Source organism: Atta colombica, unplaced genomic scaffold (assembly GCF_001594045.1).
Source record: "Atta colombica isolate Treedump-2 unplaced genomic scaffold, Acol1.0 scaffold224, whole genome shotgun sequence".
Taxonomy (NCBI): domain Eukaryota; kingdom Metazoa; phylum Arthropoda; class Insecta; order Hymenoptera; family Formicidae; genus Atta; species Atta colombica.
This window is the reverse complement of record NW_017259321.1, coordinates 801,337-822,139: the sequence shown is the minus strand read 5'-3', so window position 1 is coordinate 822,139 and position 20,803 is coordinate 801,337. Positions and strand designations below refer to the sequence as shown.

Genomic DNA, 20,803 nt, shown 5'->3' with positions numbered 1-20,803 from the left:
TACTTTACGTCGATAATATGTCGAATGTGCTAATTTAATTAGAGCTTTTTCACATTAAAGTTTTTTCATGTAGATTTTTTTCTACCTATTTTAGAACATCATTCAATTCTTTACTCTTAATAAGATTCGCGGAGTCAACAGAATTGAATTAACAGATCGTTAATTCTATCGACATTTCGTTACGAGAAACATGTGTGCGGAGAAACTTTCAACCGAGAATTAAGTAATGTATCAGCGAACGATCGATATGTTCGAATGGTAAAAACCGTTGTACTCGCTAACAATGAAAAAAAAGTAAATGCTCGAGATTCTTATTCGTTAAATTACTCGGATCTCCTGCTCTATGCTTCGCTCGAGCACGACGTTCCTGTGACAGCCAAACGTAGAAGAAATTCCCGAGGCGGAAATTCTTCAACAAGTGGAGAACCGATGTAATTCATGCGGTCGGAGATAATCCGACGATTCATGAGCTAGAGAAAAAGCAGCGATTTTTCCAAGAAGCTCGTTGGAAGCTCACTGCTTTCATTTAAGTATCGGACCGAAAAACTCGATTCTGTAGAAAAATCAAATAAAAGATGATCTATAGAAATTCATACTGTGAAATGAATGAATTTTCGGTACATATTCGGAGTACAGAATAAATTTCCTAACTAACTTACATCGGTAGCCTTTGTCTACTTTTTGCGGTGAGTTGTGGTGATAGTGTTATCGTGTTTATAAAAGAAAAGACATAAATTGCGTCAGAAGCTAGAAGAAGATATGCACTTCGCATCGTGATGAATAAAGATTGCCATATTATTTAAAACGAAAGAAAACAATCTGCTCGAGAGACTTTTTAAAAAAAAAACTTGAGAGATGGCTGATTAATTTGCCCTACTCCGTAGCGGCTCTTCAGAGTTGTTATAAATTCCTCGTCCTAAAATTTCATAACTTTTTCCTGATTTTCAGACATGATTTTCCCTAACTTTCAATAATACTTCAAAATTTTTTGTATCTTCATTCTGATTTCGAAACCGTTAAATATTTTGTTAAAAGAGCAATTTAACATAGTAATGTAAATTATTATTAATGTTGCTGACACTGCTTGCATTTAATTGTCAAGTTAGTACACTATAAAAAATAGTGATGCCACTCTAAAAAAAATATCAACGTGGATTTAACACTCCTAGTGTGAATTTAACACTCAGGTGATGTCTATGTAATTCTCACTGTGTCAATATTGACACCAATGTCGATTTAACATGAATTTTAAATTCATTCCATTGGTGGTGTCGAATATAAAACACCAAAAAATTAAAATTCACACCACATTGGTGTTAATATTAATATCAATTCAGTAAGAATTACATAGATACTTGGGTATTAAATTCACACCAGGGATAGTAAATCCACATTGATATTTTTTAGAGTGTAATATTTCAAAACTACGCAAGTATGACATATCAAAACCTTCTTTAAAAATGAAGAATTTTAATTTTTTAGAAAATTTTGCAAAATTCCTTGTCTTTTCTCTGATTTTGATCGTTTTCTTAACATTTCCTTGATTTCTCTGATTTCCAATTTGGTGGCAATCCTATAGGCTTCTAAAGTTCTCGAATTGCGAGATAAAAAATCCGCGCTGCACTATTCTATAGCAAGCAACGTAAAGAATCAGATGCATTGGTATGACCTCGATTCGCCAGTCCTGTTGCTGATTCATTTCCTTTGCAGCGTCAATGCACAGGCTACACGCGCAAACGAAAGAGGCAATTTTCGACCGAATCAAACGGTTTTGATCACTCAAGCGACCCGCTCGATCTCTATGTTGACGGACGCGTACGTTTATATGCAAATACAATCGTCGAATGATGTGCAAAATGCATTATCGGTTGAAAGACCGCGATTAAACACAGGTATAGATAAACGTAAATACAAATTTTAACGATAATTAACTCGGTGAATTTCGCGATGTAAATACGAAATGATCAAGTACTGAAATCCTAATCCTTAAAATATGGTATGACATTTATTCCAAATAATTAAGTGTTTATTATTATTAATTGTACTTTAAAAACGTACAATAAACTAAATATATAAAACAAATATTTATCTTTCATTAAAGTTAAATGCGTCCCTATATGTATAGAAACGGAAGCTTGCAAATGATCAATTTTAATTGCTTATAATTTAAAAATTATTGCAACTATCAACACATCGTTCAAGTGTAATTACTTTCACTCTCGTTTTCTATTGACTCTTAAACCCTTTTGAACAGAAATCCTCTGCTCGAAAAGATTGAAATGTGCAATTTGTGGCGGAATAAGCTTTGAAAGTCCAACAGAGTTCTAATTTCTAGAACTTAAAAGAAAATCAGATATCAATATCATGTAAGATGGATCTCTTACAGCAAGACTTCAAAGCTTAGGAAAATTATACGGAAAGTCGATCATCATAAAACGAGTCGATTTGAGTATCGCCATTCGATGCAATTGTACTCGACAATGAAATCTCAATTACGGAGACGCCTCCGTCACAACTATTGTTACACTAGTATTTAATTCCATGGATCAAACATGATTCCATAACGAAGAAACTTTCCAAGGATAATGTCGTCTCAGAAGATGCGAAGGTAATGTTAGGAAATCCGCGTATAGAATGCCGATCACGAACATAAATGTAATATATATAGACGAGATCGCAAGCTTTGGGATTTATCTCCACGAAATGGAGTGCATGCCTGCATGTCGGCCTCGATATCGAACGGCTTTGCTCGCGTCCGAAGACATAACAATCGATAACAGTGCATATAAGAGAAGATGCATTGTATCGTCAAACTTGACGAGGGAGCTTGTTCTCTTAGGAATTGTCTTTCGAGAAAACATTTTCTATGCATCTCTCTTGAGCCTTGAGTCTGCTGTTGATTTTCTCGTTTCCACAAATCGCGATAATATCGAGAAGTGTGAAGTATAATTAAAGTAAGTAAACACAATCTTTCTCTCTCTCTCTCTCTCTCTCTCTCTCCCCCCCCTCTCTCTCTCTCTTTCTATATCTCTCATACGCTTTTTCTAAACTGTCACATAGGAATAAACGTGCTCCAGTAACTGTAACACTCTTCGCATGAGCACCGCATTATTGGATAAGTTCAATGATATCGTTATCTACAACGACGCCGTCGGGTATAAGCCGCGCTGAAGCTGGAGTTCTGATTAAGTATTCCCTCTAACTGCCGGTTAACTATCGTGAGAACAGTGTCAGGAATAATTTTACGAGGCAATGTCGTTTGCGAGCCGTGTCACATCTCCTGCGAGGCTTCCGTTCTCCCGTAGACTATTCTCGAAAAGATATAATATTGACGAGAAAAGAAGATAAGAAATTAAACAAAAATTTTAAGAGAGACCGAGGATCGTTGACACAGTTTTCACAATTTTGGCAATTGATTTTTTGAATAATTAATCATTCTGTTTAAACTATACTAAAAGCGAACTTTTCTGATTTCTCTACACTGAAAGAAAAATTACTAAATTTTAATACATATTTCTTTGAATAATACACATTTACTTACAGCAAATAAATATTTACTCAATAAATGATAGTTAAATTATAAATTAATTTTTGTATCAAATAAATATATGTTGACATTTAGAGAGAGAGAGAAAGAGAGAGAGCGAGAGAGAGAGAGAGAGAGAGAGAGAGAGAGAGAGAGAGAGAGAAAGAAGTAAATATTTACTTAAAATATAGAAATATTAAATATAAAACATTTTGTTAGAATTAAGTTGTAACTAAATGTTACATATTTCTCATGCATGAGCAGTAACAGGTCAAGTTAAGGGAATTCTAAACCGAAGGCTAAACTTGATCAAAATCGGTAGTGCAGACTTTTTTATTTTCAAATTCTATAATAGTGACATCTCTGATTCTTCATTTCTTACATCTATCTTTCTTATATCTACTGGAAAAGACATTAGAAATGTTTAAAAAAATGTCAAATATATTTTGCAGAAAAAACCAAATATAAAATGCTATAAAAAAAGAAGTGAAATCAAAATAATATTTCAAGTATCTTCATTTAAAAAGTCTCATAGAACACAGTTCTCCGAGCGACATCTTGAAAACATACTTATAATGTAGACATTCATGATGTCCTTTGGACATTCTTTAAGATAGTGTTGTATGAGATAATCTCATAATTATAATATACTATACAAAGTACGGATGACATTTTGAAGCGTATTAAGTATAACAACACATTAAAATGAGACAACAAAATAAATGTAATAAATAGCATGATGAGAGAGATGCAGAAATTGAAAAGGGATTTTTACATCGATAACAAGTAGAAAATTGTAGAGATAAAAAATCGAAAATAAGCAAGATATATGTATAGATTTACTCTTTCAAGTTGAAGAACATCAATATGAAATTTTGAAACGTTCATAAAAAATTTACTTGCCTTCTCTTAAATCAGATTTGTCTCTTTTTTATTATAATATTTGTTTAGTTTGAATAAAATTTAGAAGAAAGAATCTATGTTATAAAAGAGATATTTTGTGGTAATTTTTTTCCGTTTCTTTCGCCATAAATACATAAACGGAATATGTCTCTTGTGCCATCGAACCTCGGTTTCCCCTATTTTAAAAAGAACATGTGTGACTATAAATTTCCCATTTCTTTCCGCAAAAATATACATTGTACATTACAATAATACTAACTCTCAAAAACATTATTTTTTGCTTAAAATTCAGTAGGTATTTATTTAAGATTCATTAATTCAGTTACACATCGTTCCGTTAAATTTGAAATGGAAATTACTGTTATATGTATCGAGAAGCTACAGAATTAAAAAGATCGAAGTGCTATCTTGTTAATCTAGCAAATAAGACGAACGCTCGGATTAAGGAACGATCTCAAGGATTAAACTCTCCTCTCGAAAAGCTCGATGGCAGATAGAAAATACAAAGATGACACGGAGAGAACAGAAAGGGTTGGCTATGGCGCGCGGCCTCCAGGTGGACAGGTTAAAAAGCGTTGAAGCGTGTGGTTCGCAAACCGGTTCGGATCGATGAGGTCCACAGGTGCCAGACCTAGTCTCATCCGCGCAAGCGCCCCTCTCGTATCCCCTCATGCTTTTGTCCTCTCTCCTCCGCACGCCACCCAGCTTTCCAACCCCTCAAACTCTCCTCCACCACAACTCCATCCGTTTTAACCCTCTCCCTTCTCCCGTTCGCCCGGCGTTTCTCCAGATCTGTCCCCTACCACCCAGATTTCCCTTTACGTGCATACCAACCGCAAAACGCGTGAAGCCGAGATATCTGCGTAAGTTACGCACGGAACATGCGAATTAACAAATTACACGTGTTTGGTAAACATCCAAGGGGATTATCAGCGGATTAGAATTTCACGGGATTGACGAAATGAGAATTAGCGGATTTGAATGAACTTTGAAAGATATATATTCGACACCGACGTTTCCGAAACTTGATATGAGAGTTGATGAAGGAGAGAAAAGTCGAAAAGAAATTAAACCTTATCGTATTAATACAAAGGGCTGGAAAAAACTTCTGAAGATATCTAGAAAAGATTTATATAGAAGATTAGGAAGAACCTTCAATATCCATACGATACTTCTTTCTTTCGAATTTTTATGATTATTTAGGTAATAAAAACGACCAATTCTGGAGTGATGCGCGAATTTATTGTTTTATTTCAATCGAATCACGAATTACATCGTTTCGCCCATATTGGTTTCATCGAATATTTCGCTGAATTTTCATCGTTCCAAAAATATTTTCAAAATTAATTTGACCGACTCTCGACATCAAATATCGCGACGCAATTTGGCTCGCGCGTGAACAATTACAAGCTCTCATGCGCGTTGCAAGCGTAACAGCTGGCCAAGCTGCAACTCATGCAAATGTCTGCACAACGAGCGAGAAAAAGTTAATTAAGGTTGACCGGTTTTGCGGCCACTTGCCGCCGTCGTGACGCATCCGCTGTTCCTCCACTGGCGCAAGTGAAACTTTCCTCGCTGTCGCTTTACACGTCTGTGTAAAGAAGTTTGATAAAGGGAACTAACCCCTTTGTACACTGAACCATTAATAATTTCAGCTTCCGGGACATTAGACAAGTAAAATGTTAGTCATTATATAATCATCTTTTCCTAATATCCTTCAAAGTATCTTCAATAAATACATTCTTCATAACAACATTAATTTTCAATATTGATTACTGCGGACATAAATCCACTTTATAGATAGTTTATCGAGTTTCCCAAGCAATTTGAATGTTTGCAATTTTTATCCAAAAGTATAATATTACTTTTCAAGCTAAACAGATATTTTCGATAATTTTTCAAATTTGCGATAACTTTCTTTCTTTGCATTTTGAGAGGAAAGGCATGCGTGTTTAGATACGTAACTTAATCGGGTATATTCAACTGTACTTCCATACATCTAATAATATCAAATTCTGAAAGAGCATTTTCTCCCTTGAAACGTAAAAGCGCCAATGGAATTTACAAACGGTGTTAACATTTTTCGCATGTCGCGTGTATTAAAAAGACGATGAAGCTTGCTCGCCTTATTCTTATGAGTTTCTGAAATGCGAACGAAATTTATGAGACGCGCGGTATTTTCATAACATTACGTGCGTTAATACCGTAAAAGTTCATTCTTACATGGAACTTTTTTGATTGCATGGGAAATATGTCGTTGAGGTAGAGCAAAAGTGCAATATCGTGAGAGCCGTATTTAATTAAACTCTTCTTTTTCTTAGAAATGCAGGATGGACAGTTAATTAATGATAATAATATAATCGCCGCAAGTATCTGTAATTTAATATACTAAACTTTTTTGTTTAACGTTACTTTTATTACGAAAGCTCTCAAAAGTTTCAATTTACTATTTATTGTCATAGACGCAACGTGTTACATAAAAGCATCATAACGTGGATAATATTACGTTCGGTGTTATAGTATTCTATTAATACCGATTACGAATATAATGAAAACAAATAATATCTAACATTAATCGATATTCATTAATCATGAGAAACAGAAATTGACGAAACATTGTTTTATTTTGATGGATCTGCTATGCAGGCAATTAATTAGACTCAATAATACTGAATTTATATTATATTAATTATTATTGAGCTCCAGCGAGGGATATCTGTATTTAATTACACAGGTTTACAAGTTGTTACAATCGAACTGAATACGAGCAACACGCGATAAAATTTATAATCCACGCAACGTCACGGCTTATCTTGTCAGAAAAATAATGGATATCGATCAATACGACAATGATAAAATCGATAGAAAAAGATATGTTTCGTCTCAAGAATACAAAAATTGGCGGGAACGAAAGCACGGGAAAGATATCCCCCGTGAATTACTCCGAAAATTGACTGACGGAAAGAGGTTGATTCAAGCAGAAAACGTCGTAACATGAGAAATCACTCACGTCGCTCTTGAATCACTCGCTTTGGACGAGAGTAACGTCGGGCTACTCTCTAACAATGCTGCACAAAAAGATTCAGACGTCAAGAAATTCCGGAGGAATTGGAGCGCAGAGAACTCTATAGTCTCTGGGAACGATCGGAAGAGAAGTCTTCTGCAACATTATTAGTCTTACAGCAACGTTAATCTTATTACATTCATGTTTGGGAAAGGTTCTCGAAAAAATGTTGGCAAACGCCAAACTCATAACATACAACATTTATTGGATGTGATGTGATATTTATTGGAACGGCCATGGTATGTATGCCACGGAGTAATGACGTAAATACTTTTTTCCCCTGTCCTTACAAAACGAAAGAATATTATGCTAATTATAATTTTGTATGTAAAAATGTTTTTTTGTCATTAGATGAAGTTTCTAATTATTCTATTGTTTTTGTAGCACAATAATGCATTTATTTGCTAGCAGCATCATAACTAATTTGCGACGTTTTTCCATTATATCTTCCTCAAACATCGACGTTCACTTTAGAGAATATTGGCTTAATGTCGCTACCAAGCATCGCTGAATATTCATAAAACGGGCACATGACGTGAATTAGCTGGTCTACAATTTGCGCTCATATGCACGATCGATCCGTTTCGCCTGTGGCTACGCGTGTCATAAATTAATAGATGAATCCTGAAGTCCTTCCCTTTCGGAACACGTCTCGAAACCCTCAACCTCTTAATCTTATTAATAGATTTTTCGATCCTTCCTTAATCAAATCAAATTGCAACATATGTTCAAATATAATATAATTAAATAATGTTATTGAGATTTTATTATTCGCTGAGATATCCAAAATTTTATTTTTGCAATTCAATTATCAATAAATTTAGTATTAAAAATTTACGAGAAAGATTCGCTTTCATTTAAATTATTTGTAAAAAGAACTTCAAATTTACTAAAAAAAAATCTGTCACTAAAATTAAGGTCGACTCGAACGCTTCGTATATAAACGTCGGTCAACAAGGAAAAACGTGGCACACAGGTTGCCGTCATGCGTTCTACCCTTTTTACACGTCGACGAAAAGCTTGTTCAGTAAATTAATTCGCTTTAGAAAATTGGATTAGACTCGGTTGAGCGTGACGATTTTTTTTGAATTAACAATCTCAGCAATGTCGCCATCTAGAAACATACGAGGTATATATTTTGTTTGTCGAGTAGTTTTTCGTTCGAGCTTATCGTCACTAATTATCTAACATGAAATCGATGAGATTAATGAGGAAACCCCATTATTCATTCGCTTTATTCGCGAAGAAGTTAAGAGTAAAAGTCGATTTTAATTACTTAGGGATCTACATGTGGCTTTCGTCGAGTAAAAATTTGAAACTCAGAAATTAAAGAATAATCTCTTTATCCGAAAAGATTATGATATTTTATATATTTTTTTATTTCTATTATGATGTGAAAAAATTATTTTATTTTATCTTTTTATTTCTATTGCTAGAATTCCTTTTTCTTTTCTTTTTCTGACAATTTTACTGATCAGTAAATACATAAAAATTTTGTTGGCGAATTCTATGAACATAAGCAACGCATGTAGTTCGCACGCGATGCATCTGTCAAATCATCGATCTCTCTTGTCGTCATTTTATCGCGAAAAAACGCAGTAGAGAGCGTTTCGTGATCGAACTAGGGACAAAGGAATCACGTCGCTAAACTCTCGGTAAGAAGGAACGGAAGTCTGCTCGTAAATTTCTACAACGTCGCTCCCAACGACGACGCTGGTGACTATGACTCGTTTCACGATTTTACGAGCGACTGGAAACTTTAAGGCTCACTGACGCGCGAAGAATAAGACCAAGGTGAACTCATAGATATAAGACGTTTCAAAAATTATATGTCCGAATGTTATGTTTAATTTAACATAGATTTTACATATTAAAAATATAAATTACTCAACAGAGACGTTTCATGGATATATATTCCAAAAATAATATTATAAATATATAACAAAATATGTGAAATATTTCGTAAAATATTAAAAATAACTAATGATTCTCAATAAGCAGAATGTCTAAAATTGACGTATAAGATATTTCATAAAGAATTCTGAAAGATATCTTAAAATTGTCTGTTATGCGTCGATTTTAGATATTCTGTTCATTGAGTTATAGTCTACGTTAACTTACTGCGTTCAAAGATCTAATTTCTTCTCCCAGTAAAATTTGCCATTTAAATTTGTTTGTTTTGGAGTAATTGATCATTTGCATGTGTGAGCAGCGAAGTCAATACTCACCGAGTATGGTGCCAACGCTGTTGGCTATCGCCCCGGAAATAGCACCGTTCGCCAACGCATCCAGGCAGGCGCTAAGGGCGCACGCACACGCACTCGTACCTATAAGGTACTCCAGCACCATGTTCCATCCAATAATGAATGCTATTAATTCGCCTACTGTCACGTAACTGTACATATAAGCGCTGCCGGTCGTATGAGGCACTCGTACTCCAAACTCGGCGTAACACGCCCCTGTAATCACACGGAAGAAGAAAAGATATTCAGTCACGAAGAACGAGTATGCGGAAGGAAAGAGGAAATTATTCAAAAATGGCACCTACATCACTAAATCCACGCGTTAAATACGTCGAATGAATAAAATGCAAGATCGGAAAATATGTGAAAATTTTGCTGGCGAATTTCGCGAATATGAGCAATGCACATCATTCACGCACGGACGAATACCATAGTTCGGCGATAAACTAGAATAGAAAGATAAAAAATATAAGCAAATGTTGGACGGATTTAGTAATGAGACGGATGAAGTAAGAGAAAAAAATAATCCTATTTTTCTGAACCAAATCTTAATAATATTCGTATGTAGATTTTTACAAATACATTTTTTCAATTTCTGTAAATTACACGGCGATTTACTTAAAACGCAATCATACTAACTAAAGTTGGAAATAATATATAATAAAATAAATTATATTGATCAATTCATTAACAAGCACCTTAAAATACTGCAAAAAATTTATTACGAAAAATATTACCTTAGCCAGAGTTTGAATCCAAAACTCCTGACTTTCCGAGATGAATGTCTTATCAATTTGATCGACTTATGTAGAGATTGTCGCAATAACTAATAATTAGAGAAAGTCATTTTTCAAAGTTTAAATAAACAATTATAAGTGAAAATTAAAAATAAATCAAATAAAAGAAAGAATTCTATATTTGATTAAAATGGATCTTAATGCTTATTAATATTCATAGAATTTACATTTTTTCAGTTTTGTAAACTACGCGTCGATTTAGTTCGTCGGATTTTTTTTTCCATGAAAAAAAATTGCGATTCGAAAATATAGCGATCAATTAAAGATTTCACAAACTTTCACAGTGGCTACATGATAATTTTGTTACTCTGGATTTATTTGTTTTTTCTTATTGCTAAACGAATTATGCGCTTGCACATTGTGGCAGAATATTCACTACCGACTATCATCGTGTTTCCGTAATCGACTGATTAAAGCGATTCAACCTTTCAACGTGAAATTACATCGCAAGACAGTCCCCTGTGCTCAACTGGCACGCTAACATAAATGCTATAATCCGCTTACATAATCTTTTCAGAATCGTTAGAGACGGATGTTGTCTGTCCAGTTCAACGATATTAATAGCCCCGGCGGTTGAATTAGGAAGACGCCTGCACGAAATACAAGAGATCCGGGTTCAAATCCCGGCTGGGGGATTTAAACCCCATATGTAATATTTTTCGCAATAAATTATTTACAGTTTTTGGGATGCTTATTTGCATCAAATTATTAACTTCCTAAGATGCTTATTTGCAGCAATAACATTAAATTGCTTGCCAATTTAATCAAGTTCAAATCGGCGTGTAATTTATAAAATTGAAAAAATGTATAGCTTCGAATTAAAACTGTGTTCTAAAGCCAATAAATAATTGGCTTAACATAGTTGACTTAAATTGAAAATTATATAAATTTACGAGAAGTACTAGGTGCCTTCTATTTAATGCACAAGTCAACACAAGTATTCTGTTTTTGTTATACATGGAATGCAAAATAAGATAGAATGACATTTTGTCGACTTGCCACTAAATAAAAGGTACTTATTATTAAGTACGAAGAATCGTCTTTACCGAATATGACCTTTTTCACTCATATGTGTTTAATATAGTATTACGCAAAACAGAATTTGTTCTGTAGAATTACTGTCTCATGTCCTGATTTCGCGTCCACGTGGAACGACAAAGTTACCTTTGACATCAACCGCTCTCGCTATCACTTCTATTTATATATCGACGAAGTCAGCCAGCGACAATGTTAAAGAATCTACTCTCCATTGATGCTAAACTCGACATTTATGTCGCGTGGTATTACAAAATGTGCCGCCAAGTCTAAGAACAGAAAAGACGGCACGAAACTTCGCGGAAGCAAAAGTCTTGACTCTACTTTCGCGGTTATCGAACGAGAAGTGTAAAGCCTATCACGTGTATGTACATACATTGAAAGAGAAATCTTATCTTTTCGAATGTTTATTATAGTAGTTAAACGAGAACTTAACGAAAAATATAGAAAGACAAATGTGATTAATAACTCTTAAACACCTTTCGATACTCAACTTTTTTCTAATGCATTTTCAATACTTTGCCAATTGCTTATAACTTTTTTATACTAGTAATTTATATTTTTTTACTAATCTTTTACAAATCTAAGAGAACAGAGCTCTATTTTTAAAATCTTACAATTTTTCCTTGAGTAAAATTTGTTATAATTTATTATTTCCTAGTGTTTTAGTTTATTATTTCCTTATGTTTCAAAATATGACACTGTATTCTATAAAAGTTAATAAAAATACATTCACTTGATATTATTATGTCCCTGGTGTTTCAATTAAAAAAATTTTTTTACAATATATTTTTTTTTATAAAAGTTATAAGCAATCAAATTGAGTTGGATGTATACATTACAGTGTACTATTTTCATAGTGAAGCATTTAAGAGCTAAGTTTGTTGAGAAAGAAAGTTTGAAAATCGCAAACTGTACGAGATCACGTTAGACTGCCTTTAATTTGAGTACTTCGCTTCTGATTAAGCCAATATAGGATGCACGACGCGTTGCCTCCAATAATTCCGAGATTACGATAACGTCAATGATTGTTATACTACGTATCCACCGATAGGGCATCTTTATAGCAACATTCTCCTATTAGCAACACAACGAATTAATTAAACACGCCGCGATTCACCGTGTCCTAGCTTTAATCCTACTATTATTAATTCGCACGCTGCATCGATCTCTGAATATCCGCATTAATTACAGCATTATTCTATTAAATCGATAATTATCGAAAACGGCCACGAGATAACGGATCGAGATATAACGCATTTCTTTTTCGCATGTGCTTTCCATTTAACATCTTAATTTTACTTAAAAAAAATTATGTCATATCAATAGTACTATTTTAATTAAAAATAATGTTGTGAGTCACACACACGCGCGCAATACACTATTAATGAAACAAATATGCTGTTGACTTAATGGAATTTTATTTGATTCATTAATTGTTGTTAAATAAACAAGATTATTTTCAATAATGCTGTTGATACAATATCATTTTTTTTCAGTATATTTATACAGAAATTTAATACTGACCAATTTAATATTTCGATTTATTATTGAAAAACTAATTAATTACTTATTTGGAATATTAGAAATACTAAACGACAATGCTTTTAACATTTAAAATAAATAATTAATTACTGTCTTCTAATATTAAATTGGCCAGTATTAAATTTTTGTAAGGGATATATTTGATAATTGATACCTTTCTATATAAGAGATTACGGTAGAACAATGATAATTATAAAAAATTTATTTACATGTATATTCAATTATAATGTTAATTAGAAATACGAACATTTATAATGTAATTAAACCTCTCTACTCCTTAACTTATAGAAATCGAGAAATTTATCTATATATTTTTTCTTTTATTTTTTAATTTTTTTATAAGGTAATGGCATCGATTAAAAATAAATTTGAATTAATCGGTCTTTCTGCAAAGTTAAAAGAAATTTTATCTATAAGTATCAGAATGATATCTTTCTCGCTCTTTTCATATAAACGCAATACTGACGCGATTCAACAAAGCGACGAATAGTATAACTGATTGCATCACGAGGATGCAAACCGCAGCGAAATTACAGATAAAGGAATCGATAAAGGAATCGGCGAAACAGGCACGAGCAAAACAAGACTGATTGAGACACGTTCGGTCCATTCATCGCCTCCATATCAGTAGAAGCCATGCTCGAAATTTTGCAGCCGGACGAACATTGCGCCTGCAAGCTGCAACACGCACGAGATAGTTTACGACCACGACACGCGATGGTACGTTTAGAGCTTCGTATCGCACGATGAATCGTAAATTTCGTTTGATATTTTCCGCGATTGCTTTGCACGAGTCACACGATATCGATATTTGGGACAATCGAATCAGCGAGATGTTGTCGATATGACGAACGGAGTTCGGTGTCGAACGTTAAAGTACTTGTAACGGTAAACTAACACGTCGCAATGCAGCACTTACGCCTGTAACAGTACCTGCAAAGTAAATGTAAAGTATCTCTTGTATATAGTTAAAGTAAACTATTCGCGTAACAACGCGTCAACTCCGGACATGGTTTTTAATTGTCCCGCTGGTGTCCGATTTCTAAAAAAGTTTCTACGCAAGAATAAAAGGAAGATTTTATATATTAAAATATTCTATATATTAAAATATTGTAAAAGAAAAAAACAATTGTAGTATATGAATATGGTATACTGTAACTATATTTATGTAACTGTAATTGTAAATAATTGTAATTGTAAATAATTTCTAACTTTCTGTTGGTCATATGAAATTTTGCATCTTTCAGCAACTCAGATCATTAAGTTTTAATAGATTTTTATATTGATTTGAACAGTACATACAAATCTGAAAAATTTTTTCACATTTGAAAATTTTAACAATGAATTTTTATTATTGTAAAAGTCGAATTGCATTTTATTTATTATATTTTTTACAGATTAAAATTGATCTACCAGAATTTACAATCAAAATATTGATTTCAAAATCCAGTTCAAAATTTGGCTGGCAGAGAATTAAATCATCCTGCGGAAACTACAAACATTTAAAGGAAAAGTTAAATAAAATTGACGATTAATTAACAATTGTAGAAATCTTTTTTCAAAGGAGATATTCCAGTTATTTGACTTTAAATACAATAATTAATTCATATATTATCAATATAAACTATTTTTATTAATTAATTTAAAATACAAAACTTTTATCTTTTGGATCATCAGCCGCACACAGAAGCAATGTCAAACGAGTTTCATCTTTCTGTTTAAAATTATAATATGTATTAATAATATAAATTATAAATATATAAATATTAATTATTACAGTTTGAAGCCAAATAACCTTTAAATAAAGTCTTCTGTAATTGATAAATAATTATTGGCTTCAATTAATTTTTCTCTTAGTATTCGCAGTTGCTCCACTCTCCTATAAATAAAAAACATAGAAAACATGCAATGATTATTACAATGTAACTTATTTTAAATAGCGTGTGCATTCTTGGGTTGTTACATGTGTTACATTGTAACACATTGTGTTACATTGTAAAAATATATGATTATCACTGAGTATGTGAAATCAGAGATTATTATTACTCCAATAATTATTACTGCAATAATATCGATCACATTCACACCTTATGAAAAGAACGATTTTGTTGAATTATCTATAAATTTAACTAAATATCTACAGGAAATCATTTTGTTGAACTATCTAAATAATTATATAGCAATTTTAAGCAATGCTGCAAAAAGTTTTGACATTCCAACTAGTTTGAGTGTCCTGTATAATTATTTCAATCCGACAAAATTATTATCAAATCTATATCTAGTTGATATTTCAGTAAAACCATCCTTTCTATGTATTCTCCCCTACTCAAATTATTTACGAAATATGATTTCTTTTATTTCAATTCGATTCTCGTGAAGTCTCTTCAATGATATTGAACATTAAAGATATTTACACGATTCTGCAAAATTACGCTTTTTTTTTTAATTACGTAATTTGAATCTGCTCATGGCATTGTGGAGTTGACAAATTCATACATAATACGTCTACATACATCGATTGCGGAAAAATTTTCCGTATCATATATCCCGTCACCGAAATCCATATTTTTGTAGAATAAGCTTCTTATCTGCGGCCACATCGTGGACTACAAATTCCTTCGAGTTTACTGCAAGCGAGAAAGATGCCTGACTTATCGCGCTGCTGAAATTGTCTCAGCAAGGAAATCTTCCAAAAGAACCATCACCTCGTTTTACAACAGCAATCATGCAAGATATGTAATGCATATTTTATAAAGGAATTTACCTCGCGAGTAGCTCTCTTGTCGCTTGATCACATGAGCTGTATGTAGCAATGATTTAGTGTTTAGCATGCAAACGTTTCATTTATGCATCTTTCAGATAGTTTGACTGCTCGAGGGTAAGTAAGATTTCAATTATCATTATAACTTGCAGGTGTATGCGTTCATATGTCATTTAATTACAATCCTATGTCAAAATTGATTGTGAGTGAAGAAGGCGAAAATATATACCCGGAATGATATGTTGAAAGAACGGTTTTGCTGAAATTTATCTAAAAACTTAGCTAGATACAGATCTGAAAATAATTTTGTTGGATTATCAAAATAGTTAGTAGAACCTTTCAACATATTGCAAAAAATTTTAACATTCTAGCAATCAATTTAAACATCCTATATAATTATTTTGATGATCTAAAACAGTATATCAGATCTGTACTTAGCTAAATTTTTAGATAGTTCAGCAAAACCATTCTTTCCGTTCATACATGAGAATTAGATAAATATTCAGACGTATGTACTCGGATAATGTTTGATCTTCCGATTAAACATTTACTTATTCGCAACTGTCATACGACTCATACATCATCGTGTCTAGTCAGAAATATTATTCGCAATCGTCCTCGTCGAACCGCCCTCGTCGAAGCATTGACATCACACCCACATAATATGATCGACATACACGTGCTTGTCCATCGTTAAATTGATCGTCCTTAAAAATAGTCGGAAATCCTAGCGCCAACGGTTAAAGGCCACTTCTACCCTCGTTCTTATCCCTTCTCTCGCGTTTCTTCGACGAGATTGTGAATCACAGCAAAAATAAATTCCTACTTTCGTATTCCGCTCGCGTGGACCATGCAAAGTCGGCGCCCCGTACGAATACATGTATATACGTGTGCAAGTATCGCGTAATAACGCGGTAGAATCACGGTGGGATCATATGAGGAAGGCGCGACCCGCGACTACGATCGCAACTTTGAGGAGCAACTTTGATGTGAAAAAGTCGTCGACCTGATCTTAGACAATGTCGAACGATTAAATTCGCGATGTTGGATATGTTTAGGCAACGCAATCGATCTTGACCAATAAATCCATCTAATATTAGTGTTAGACGATATAAATTCAAGGAACTGAAATATCTAAAAATTTTGCTAGATAAAAATAATTTTGCTTTGATCATCAAAATAATTATGTAATAAGTATGTAGATCGTTTAAACTGATTATTATAACATTAAAATTATATTAAAATTCTAATTCTAATAAAATTATAACATTAAAACTGTTTGCAACATTGGCTGCGTTCAGAGAAAACTAATCAGTTAGAGCTTAGTACGTGATTCTTTAACATGATTGATTCCTATACTTAGATCCAGCAAAGAACTAAAAGAAAAACCAATCATATTAAAGAATCACCTTGAGAATCACCAAACGCTAACTGATTAATTTTTTTCTGAATGCAGTAAATGCCATCAACGTTCAAGCGTTCTACATAATTATTTTGATTAAACAAGATTATATTTTGATTCAACAAAATTATTTTCAGATCTGTATCTAGCTAAATGTTTAGATACTTTAGCAAAACGGTTTTTTCTGTGTAAGTCGTTTGAAATGAACACGAATGCATGGCATTTTATGGGTATGTATAGCAAAAATGCTGCAACATTATAATCAATACGGTGCTCTTGTTATCGTGCTATCTCGCCTAATGATTCTCGAGAAGAAAGCAATTCTTCTTTTTCTTATTCCTTTTTAGAAAAAATATAATACTTACCGGAAAAAATGGAAGCAATGGCTGCGATAATGAATGAGAAGACGACACCAGGTCCGGCAACGCTGCGCGCCACCATTCCTGCGACAAGGTACATCCCTGTCCCGACGCAGGAGCCAACTCCTAAAGACGTCAGGTCCAGAGTCGTCAGGCACTTCTACAAACAGTAATCGTTTTGAAAATGTAGAAAAGCTGTATGTTTAAATAATAGAGCAGACAAAATTTTTTAATGAAATTAAATCATATGACTAATATTCCAATAATGTCAGGAAGAATTTATCTACCATTTACACGATTTTTAATAAAGAAAATTACCCTTTTCTTTAATTTTGATGAGCTTTTATGTTTTGAATGTTAAATTAATGCATTAACTTTTAATACTTAAAATCATATACAAAAGTGAAAATGTTTCAATTCGATACAGAGTCTCTATCAATTCATAAGTTAATAATAAGAAAAATTAATAATAAGAAAAAAATAATATTTGAATGTAAAAAGTTATATTAAAACTAGACTATCAATTCAATAATATGATATAAAAGTCGTGGAGATGTCTGTATTTTATGATTTTAAATATTAAAATTTTAAATATTAAAAGTTAATGTATTAAAAGTTAATACCTAATTGTTCGATTTTGATTGTTTTTATATAATATTTTTGCAAATTAACGAGCCTACCGTCTATTTTCTTTAATTTAATATATTGTAGTCTAGATAAATAAGAGACATGTACTTTTTATTACATGCTCTTTATTTTAATTTGGACTACAAATTAAAAGCTTATCCAAATCGAAGGAAGCCACTTCCTTATGTTTTTTGTAAATATAAGATTCTCATCTCTACGCTAAAAAAATCCCTTTAAGGAATACTTTTTGAAACAAATATTTATTTCAATTACGTTAACATTAAATTGCACTTTGTAACACGTTAATCTATTTTCACAGGCTAGAGATAGTAGAGATAGAAATATATTATTCGTTATTTTATCCGAAACAATTAACCTAAATAAAAAATAATTCCGGAGAGTGATTTATTTTAGTATTACATCGAAATTGTTTTTCTTTACAATCAAAATAATTGACCTAAATAAATTGTTTGGAACATCGTTTTTTATTTTATATACCTGGCAAATTCCTATACTTTATTTTGTCCAGGTCATGTCCTTCTTTAAAAATCAGTGAATTGTCGTGGAAAGATGTTTGATATCGCACAACCATTATCTTTAATCGTAACGTCAGTTTAAATACGTAACGATACAGTAAATGATGCAGCGATCAGAGACAGAAAAGAGCAAGGAACGTGATGTCGTGTTATTGCCATTTTACAAATAGATACGATGGGGATCTTTCTGCGGCGTTCTGCAACCATATGCATCTTTGAAGTTAGAGTAGATACAATTGAGGCTTCTAGTCGACTTCTTTCTAGAATGTCAGTGCCATTTTTGCAACTCGCCTCCGATAGTTATTAATAACGCAAAGCCCTTCGGGGGAGATTCTTTCTCACACCGGCTATTGGAGTTTCTAAAATGCTTGGCACGGATAAAAATAAAGTAATCGTGAAGAGTTATTCCTGGTGGGCACGCGTAGTGTTACTTAACATTACTTTATAGTGCGAATCTTGTCCGACTCTAAATGGTACTCTTTTATGCTGACAAAAAAAATTGTTCATTTGACTAAATTAATTTAGTTCGTCTTTATTTCTTTTGGAAAATGTATATATTTAAGTCAAATATAATATATTTGATTTAAATACATATATTCTCCAACAAAATGAATTAAATTAATTTAATCAAATGAACAATTTTGTTCTCAGTGTTTATAATTCAGAAATGTCTCGAATGTTCAAGTCAAATAAGTCGAATGATAAGTCGAATAAGTAAAATAGATAGATCGGATTTATCTATTTTGTGTAATCGAATGTTTAAATTGGATGTATCCATTTTATAATTAATCGTCGCCTTAATATGTCTGTGAATTAGAGTTAGCTAGTCACGCGGATTTAATAAAGTTTCTCGTATTTGGAGATTCTCGAAGAATAATGTCATGATAACGATGCCTATCCGCTTACTCAAGTCGCGATTGCATAAGTGGTGGAACAGCGATTTTGCGTACACAGCAAAACGAGTGCCAAGAACCAAGAACTACATCAACCAACTTATTTTACTCAACAAGATATTTAATAAAAACAAATACATTTAATAAAAACAAATAATAACAAACTTAAATTTTTAATGCTTTATAATATTTAATGCTTTATAACAGAAAATCACATGAAATATTCTTTACCGTCAAATGGATTTTAACATTTTACTGCCATGTCACCCATGATGATTAATATGACCGATGTGAGGTCTCGATTTTGGAGGGACAGACTCGGTTTCGGAATGCTTGTTCACTATTCCAATAAATACATCCAATAAAAAAAAACGAAATGTACCGATTATATTGCGAACAAAATATTGCAAAATACCGCCGAAAAATATTTTATAAATTTTTCCAAATTGTAAAATCATATAGAAGTATATTACTGCTTTCAGAGAAAGTAATACAGTAGTTGAATGAGTTTTTGTGTAACGAACGAAGTGTAGGCAGTAGAAAAATTCAACTTTGAGTTTATATTTTAAATGCGATATCAATAAATTAATTAATTTTGATGGTTTTAATTGACACGAATTTTATACATTTCTTAAGAATTCATCTTCCTTAAACAGATAATTTAAACTGATAAATATAAATAATAACATTATTTTGAAAAATAAATTGCTATTATTATATTTATTTATTATATTTATTTTTTTGTTCGAACATCCTGTCTCCCGCTTAACAAAGTTTCGATCCGAAAATATCTCACTATTCATGATGATATGAGTAACGCGTAAAATTTTCAATTAATTGTAAGTAATTAAAATATTAAAGAAACAATGTAATTATATATTAAAGTTGTAAAAAAATTAAAGTAAAATTTTAAAAAATAATGTACCTTATAAGCTTAATGTTAAAATCACATGAAGAAGTGTTAATCAAGAATATATATTTAAAACCTCGTAGACTTGTTTTGGTATTGCATAAAATAATTTTAATAATTTTGCTGGATTGAAATATATATTATTTGAATTGTAATTTGACAATGAACATACGCTTTTATTACTATACATATAATAAGTAAC

The 20,803-nt window shown here is 32.3% G+C and overlaps 1 protein-coding gene across 1 annotated transcript in view; it reads right to left on the bottom strand.

Moving 5' to 3' along the window:
- The window catches only part of LOC108688044 (cationic amino acid transporter 2), a 94,230-nt gene that overhangs the window by 22,307 nt on the left and 51,120 nt on the right, over positions 1–20,803 (bottom strand). The window contains exons 3-4 of the mRNA XM_018194125.1: positions 17,642–17,795; positions 9,722–9,952 (exon numbers count right to left, since the gene is read on the bottom strand). Of these exons, the coding sequence (XP_018049614.1) occupies positions 9,722–9,952; positions 17,642–17,795 (385 nt within the window). The remainder of the gene's footprint in view (positions 1–9,721; positions 9,953–17,641; positions 17,796–20,803) is intronic.